We start from the raw sequence: 7402 nt of genomic DNA on the forward strand, positions 1-7402 counted from the left end.
TTGTCTGTGGACAAATGCCGGCTCCCTTGCCTGAAGCGAGGTGAGAGCCGCAACCCCATAGTTGCCTTTGATTGGACTTAACTGTCCAGGGGTCTTTTACATTTACACCTATTTATCTACTTGCTCTGGTATGCTTTTGAACTGCTAGGTTGGCAGAAGGTAGGACAATGCAATGGGACCTTTATAAAAGTATAAATACTCTGTTATAGATACATTCTAGAACTAACAATTTATTCCAAAGCATCCATTGCATCTCTCAACAAAACTCAGCCTATTATCCAGTTTTAAAATGCTAAAAAAACATAAATGGAATGAAGCTTTAAAATACAAATTCATTTCTCTTTATTTTAATACTGTCCTAGAAGTAATAATTTTACAATATAACCTTAGTAATTTTTCAGATCGAGACTGAAAAGATAATGGAACCAGGTGATTGCTGTTGATGCCTTATCTCATTTGACTATTACTTAGTGTGTTTCACTTTCCAGTACTAAGATAGGGATGTTTCAGATATTGGGACTTCTGGTGGGAGTTATTTTTTTCAAAATACATTTGATAGTTATTTCTTTAATTTACAGAACTAAAACCAGAGCAAGTGAAGAACATGTCTGCCAGTGAGGTATGCTGTTTTAAGATTTGTTTTGCCAAACCAACTAGTTATTTTTGTTATTAAAATGAGTTGTCTGATTCGTGTATCTAATCCACAAAAGACAACAAAACAGCCTGAAAATACTTCATGGGGAAGAAGATCTCTAAGTAACATAGGATAGAGCCAAATTTGCCCCTCAGGGAATGTAATGTCTTACTCCATTTGCACATGGAACCAGCATCCAGCAGAGGTTCTGCACTCCCACCCCCACCAAGATGAAGCAACTCTCAGAGCCCAAACCCTTCAGATAGTCTTTCAAGGGGTCACAGGAGGCTGCAGATAGGAGGAGGAATTGGCAGGACCACTTCTCCTTGATTCAGCACAACTGAAACCCTGAGGAGCGCAATTCTGGATCCAGCCTGATGTCTGTATACTAATCGAGGATTGATAACATAAACACATGCTAAAAGTGGTCCCATTCCCTTTTCATTTCAAATTTCATGGCGTACTACTGTATCCCCCAGTCTGGCTCGCCAGCTTGTCCTAGCAAACACTGCCTGCCAATAATCCAACATCATTTATAGATGGAAATAATCCCTTAAAGGACAGTTTCTTATTGCCAGGCCTATTGCCAAGCACAACAGCACTACGATTAAATAAGCCTTTTGCATGTTCCTTAAGTGTAAAGGCAGCATTTACACCCACCCCAGCACTGGAGTGGGGAGAAATTATGCCTCCTCCCCCTTACCTCTGAATTTAGCAGTATAGTGTTAGACACACTGTGTGTGTGTGTGTGTGTGTGTGAGAGAGAGAGAGAGAGAGAGAGAGAGAGAGAGAGAGAGATAGTGCGCTGTTTGCCCACATGTCTGGGGGAGGTTTTTGGCAAGTGGGGAGTCATAGAGGCCCTTATGTTTTTCTCTTTTGTGCTTTTTGCCCCATCAACTTTTGTCCTGCTCTCCATTGAGATGAGGCTCTGGATGGTTGGTTATGTTGAAATCAAGTACTCAGGTTGAAAGCAGCTCTCCATCTTGGCTTTAGGATTTATAGCCTCCTAGTCAGTACAGTGGTACCTCGGGTTACATACGCTTCAGGTTACATACGCTTCAGGTTACAGACTCCGCTAACCCGGAAGTAGTACCTCGGGTTAAGAACTTTGCTTCAGAATGAGAACAGAAATCGTGCGGTGGTGGCACGGCAGCAGCGGGAGGCCCCATTAGCTAAAGTGGTGCTTCAGGTTAAGAACGGACCTCCGGAACAAATCAAGTACATAACCAGAGGTACCACTGTACTTAAACACCGCAGGCCAAGGATTCAAGTCCCAAAATGTATTTCTGTACTGTTTAAAACACAGCCAAGACTATAAGGCTGAAAGTTAAAAATGTTCATGCTAAGCAAATACTTTTTAGTGAGAGGAAATAATTCATGGCCTGTGATTTTGACTGGACTTCTGTTCTCATGTATTAACAACACCTGGAATTAAGGTAGGATTAATTTTGTTCTGCCTGTTACTGATACTTTCCCCTATGATCCTGACTTTTGTAAGTTTAATAGCTAAATGAGCATATTTGATATTCTGATTCAGTTCAGTCCAAAATGCAACTTAGAAAGCAAGCATCACCAAGGTGGTTAATGTAAAAAACTTTCTTTGCTTCTAGATGAGAAATATCAAATTGTCAGACTTCACTGAGTCCTTGAAGAAAATAAAACGCAGTCTCAGCCCACAGACCCTGGAAGCTTATATTCGTTGGAACAAGGACTTTGGAGACACAACAGTTTAATATGCATCTTTGTCAAAGGAAGGGAAGAATGTTGCCAGCAAGGGACGGTTGATGCAAACTGCTGCTGGAATGTGACCAGAGTTTACAAGACTTTATAGAACTCTAAATATCTGCACTAAAACAGGGAACTGACTTAAGGAAAAAACGAATAGAAATAGGTTGATCAACATCTCATAAATCTTAACATCTGGATTTACAGAACCCAGGGCGCTGTAAGATAGAGCACAGTAATATGACACAGGGGAAGAACTCTAGCAATTGAACAATGGTAGGAAATGTAATTTGTATATTTTGTTGATGAAGTATTTCAGTAGGATTCTCAGTTGGGAAAACCCTTTTTTAATTTGCTCATGACATTTGCTTTTGCTTTGTTCTTGTAAACTACTAATTGTAAGAGTATGATTCATTCTCTTTTTTCTTTTTTTTTACCTATGTATCAATAATGTGCCAAATAAAAACACTTCATATGCATCAGGAAGGACAGCATTGTGAATACTGGGACACAAAGAAACTGGTCTGCCGCTCTTCATTCTCTTGGAGTTCTACAGTCATAAAACAGCCTAGAAAGCTTTCTTTCACAGAACAGCACTGACCATTTCAACCAAATGAAACTCTGAATGGATTAAAGTTACCAGTCTTACGACATTCACTTCCTGCAGTGTCTCTCTAATGTATTTATATAAACTTTCTGTGGTAGGATACTTGTTTCTATACTGTTGTCTCTTAGACCAAGAGTAAGGATAAAAGGACCGCAGTATTTCTCTTTGGTGTTAAATTTCATATTTACAGTGATAGAAACCCAAAGAAGGTTCTTCTTGGGTAATTTTATAATCTTCTGGTAATCGTGGTCTTGGTTACTTCTTTAATTGCATTAGACTTTTTATATCCTTCATGTGCTTGGTTTGTAGAGGCACAGCTGACTTTAAAAAGGACACTAAATGTAAGAATAAAATTTCCATCTTTGATACATTGATGGAAGTTGTCAAGAGGATGGAAAATTAGAAGAAACAAAGAAAATCTTCTCAGTGTTTAAAATTATGCTTTCTAGTTCTAGGGAAGATTTAATTTGACCATATTGATTTGAAATGGGACTGTCAAAATTCTTTTGAGAAAATATAACTCTTTGCCATTGAAGTAAAAAACAAAACCGATTGATCTTGAACTGAGGAGCTTTGAGCACTTCTACATAGCTTTCTTTATCTATTACAAGCTATCAGCGTTGATAGCATGCTAAAAGTGCAATGCCATGCTAGTTGCGCACATGAAAATCTAAATAGTTCTAAGACCTATAGTGGTTGCTAAAAACAAACAAGATTTGTTAAGGCACTGCAACTGGATATTTCACTATAATGGCTGGTATCTTCATTAGTGTCCGAAGCTTCAGAGTAAACTAATTGTGAACAGCCTCTGGAAGCTGGAAAAAAACTTGATATTTCCTCACACTTCGATGCCTTCAATGTCCTTCTAGTTTGTTTGTAATCTTTAAGTTTCTTTGCACTGACAGTTCAATGTGGGTGGCATTACTTGCTGTTTGGGCTAAAATTTGTCATGCGTATTTAGCTAGGGACCATTGAGTATCATTTCTTGATACATAACTAATCACAGATCTCCTTTCCTTTCTTGGTCTCTGAAATAAAGTCAAGGCCACTTCCCTGTATGGTCTGAAGGTAGAAATATTGTGCAGTGCCCCTCATTGCATGAATAGTAAAGTAGGCCCTATGTGGTAGTACAAGTTGACTGCCTACATGGACAGAAAAGTCATTATTTTTTAATAGATACCATGAGCTATTTATTAGACGATGGATAAATTTATGCGTGACATACACCATGTTTTCATTGTGAGGAAACACTGATGTGATTATGACATGATTGTGTGTAAAGTGGTTCCAGTTGTATTCTATCTTACGTACAGTAAGCTAATATAATAGTTTTAACTTTTTGGAAAGATCTTACTTTTATAAGTTGGATGACCCTGTCATGAATTCCCAATGTTTTCCTAGAGCATTGAGCTTCTATATTTTGATTCACCTTCCTAACTGAATATTGTGGTTAGGAAACCTGAATAAGATAAACAAGTAGAAAAGCTTTGTTAAAAGCTCAAAATAGCTCATGTCTTGAAAATGTATGTGGTGATCCTAGTCACTGATTAGTTATAACTTAAGGCTGAAATTATTTGCTTTAAGCTTACTAACTACATGGGACTAAGAACCCCTGAGTTCAGGCTTACATCCAGTCTGGCTAATTCTAGAGCAAGCAATTTTATGTAGGCAGGAGTGAAGGACTCGTTGCTGCTTGAGAAATTGCCCTCTAAAGGCAATATTCAGGAAATGTGTTGAAGAATTTTCGTGCTGTTTGAACCTAGCAATACTTAGTGCTCTAGATGCATTAAATTCTGAGTGAGTCAACTGAATGTGAAGACTTCAGCAACAGCAGCTTACTTGAACAAAATACAACTCTCTCTCCTAGTGTTCCTTATGCCCTTTTGTGCTCTGTAATAGTTTTGACCGTTCTATGTATTTCCAGTTGTTCCACAGGAATTACAAATGTTTTAGTTTGGTTTTCTTGTGTTTTTCCATTGGTGGGAATGGCAAGTCTTTCACTCTTGTACTCAAGTTTGGTGTTGTTTTTTATTTAAAGATTATCCACAGTTCAGTTAAACAAATTAACTCTTAACACATACCAAATTCAAAATGGGGCAGGGGAACAGAACTGTGTGGTGCAACTAGTGGTTACCTAATGGTGTAGCTTTTACACTAATTTTGTACTACCTTAAGACAAATGTGGACATGACTAATGCAGTTTCATTCACCCTATAGGGTGATAGCCAATGTTAACCATTACTTAGAGGAGATATATTAAAATAAATGAACTGAATTAAAGTCCACTGATTTTAATGGGTCTACTCTATCACCCATATTTCAGTAATATGATTTGGTCCTTTCCTTGTTGTCAGGTGTCTTAAGTAGTTGCTAAATTCATATGTATTCTAGCATAGACCTTAAGCCATTAGAGAAAACCTGGTGATAACTCGAGCTGAGTCCAAGATAATGACTAGATTTTTCTATTGGTACATACTGCAATATTGTATGTGACCATTTGAGGTATCAATTGTTATAGTACTGGAGCCCTAGGCAGCTGAAAGGAAACTACAATAAAGTATTAGACTTTCCATCTAACAGATGCATTATGCTAGTCATAGCAAAGAACAACATTTGTACAGTATATGTATATGTAGATTACATTGACTTGTTTCCTGAAAATGCTATTAGGCAGCTGTCACCTTTTCTGTCATTGAGGGATTTTCTAAAGTAGCATCCTTTAAGAAGGACCATGAGATAAAAATAGCTGTTTTGAATTTAAAACCAAAAGTGCTGTCAAAACCAGCAGCACTGTTCATACTGAGCAGTTTCAAAGCTGTGGAAAGACTACGTTATGTTTCCTCAATGAGAATTCTCAGATGGCTTCTCCCCACCCCCAACTTTTTTTGAATATTGGACATAGTTATTCAGTATTAAGATATGAAACCTTAATGGGAAAATGTGTAAAAGCATGAAAAATGTTCACATTGGATTGATAAGTTAGATTTTCCTTGATAACATGTTGCAATTTGTCTTCATGTACAGTTTTAGTACTTTCCTCGGTCCAGATTCATGCCTTTCAGATCTGTTGCCTGTGCTGTTAATATTTCTCATGTGAAAGAAGATCATGGAAAGTTTTTGAAGATTATTTCCATTTGGTTTCTCTGAAACAGTACTAAAAAATAATGTAAGTTCTAATGAAATAAAATGTGTAAAACAACATTTTTAATTTTTATTACCTCAATTTGTTAAGATTCTAAATAAAAAAATTAAAACAATAATTTGTTTTTTTTGTCAAGTGATTAATAAATCAAATGCTGAAAGCAAGCCCCTGTCGCATGCAACATGTAGATAAATTTAAACTAATACATTTCATCTGGTAGAACAAAGGTAACACTGCTGTAAATATTTTCATCTAAGTATTTTTATCAACCTAACCACGTTTTCCAGGTAACTTTTGCCATTATGAAGTTCCCCTACCATAATCTCCTGGTCAGCCTATTGGCCTAATCAGCATCTTCCTCAGCCCATGTATCCAGACCAGGATGGGGGTGAGAACTGCACCCTTTGTGTGGTGTAGTGGAGAGGGCCTTATTTTCATCTCCATCATGGTCAGCGGGGTCAGGGTGGGGAGGTTTAAAACTCCCTGCCCTAACACCAGGAAGAACTCCCTCCCAATGTCTGGATGGTAAAGAAAACGTGAACCTTCCCTGCTGCTCAGCAAAGGTGTGGGAGGGCACAATTTTCTTCCCACCCTAGTTGGAGGGGAGGGTTAAATCCAATTTCCACCCCATTGCTGTGCACTAGGCATTACTAATAGAAAGAAAACTGATACCACCTCTCCGTGTAGGAACAGTGTAGGTTTAGACCTTCCTGGAGAGAGTGCACTGCAATGGGATGCAAGAGTTTGCACAGCTCAGCGGAAAGTGGGAGCAATGCGTGGCCCCACTGAGTGTTGCAATGATGTCCTTGGGCTGAAAGAGTTCCCAGCCTGCTCTCGGTGGTTGAGAGCACAATATTTGTTCCTAGTTCTACAGCAGAGAGCATAATCATAGCACGAATCTAAATGTGCTTGTGGCACTTGTACCAGTAGATTTAACACTGACTTGGAACATTGCGCTCTTCTCTGCGGTCGTCTACAAGGCGAGGGATACAACAGGGGTAAACATGATGCATATGGATGATGAATAAATAACCGAACACATTGGAAGAGAGAGAGAGACGGTGTGTAAAAGCCAGGGAAGGTTTCCCCCGTGATCCGTTTCTGACAGCGACCGGCTGCCTAAAAGCGCACAGCTCCTCCTCGGCGTGGGCCAACGACGCTGCGGCAACGCTACCGGCTTTACCAGAGTTTACCCGTTGCTTCATTCAGAGCTGGCGCATGCGCAGCTGCCTTCCGCCCTCTTTTCTCTCTCTCTCGCCCCGCCCTGCCTGCCACAACGCTAACTAAGGCACCG

At 39.1% G+C, this 7402-nt stretch overlaps 1 protein-coding gene across 5 annotated transcripts in view; it reads left to right on the forward strand.

The window, feature by feature from the left end:
* The window catches only part of SPAST (spastin), a 33816-nt gene extending 27593 nt beyond the window's left edge, over nucleotides 1-6223 (forward strand). For 4 of the 5 annotated variants that reach the window (XM_083496881.1, XM_083496880.1, XM_083496878.1 and 1 more), the window contains 2 exons: nucleotides 579-619; nucleotides 2245-6223. In XM_083496881.1, coding sequence (XP_083353007.1) covers nucleotides 579-619; nucleotides 2245-2367 — 164 coding nt within the window. In that variant the 3' untranslated portion in view covers nucleotides 2368-6223. The remainder of the gene's footprint in view (nucleotides 1-578; nucleotides 620-2244) is intronic. The other variant, XR_014524491.1, reaches the window with a different exon arrangement.
* Nucleotides 6224-7402: the final 1179 nt, after the last annotated feature.

This window comes from Podarcis liolepis, assembly GCF_965112155.1.
Source record: "Podarcis liolepis genome assembly, chromosome: 3".
Taxonomy (NCBI): domain Eukaryota; kingdom Metazoa; phylum Chordata; class Lepidosauria; order Squamata; family Lacertidae; genus Podarcis; species Podarcis liolepis.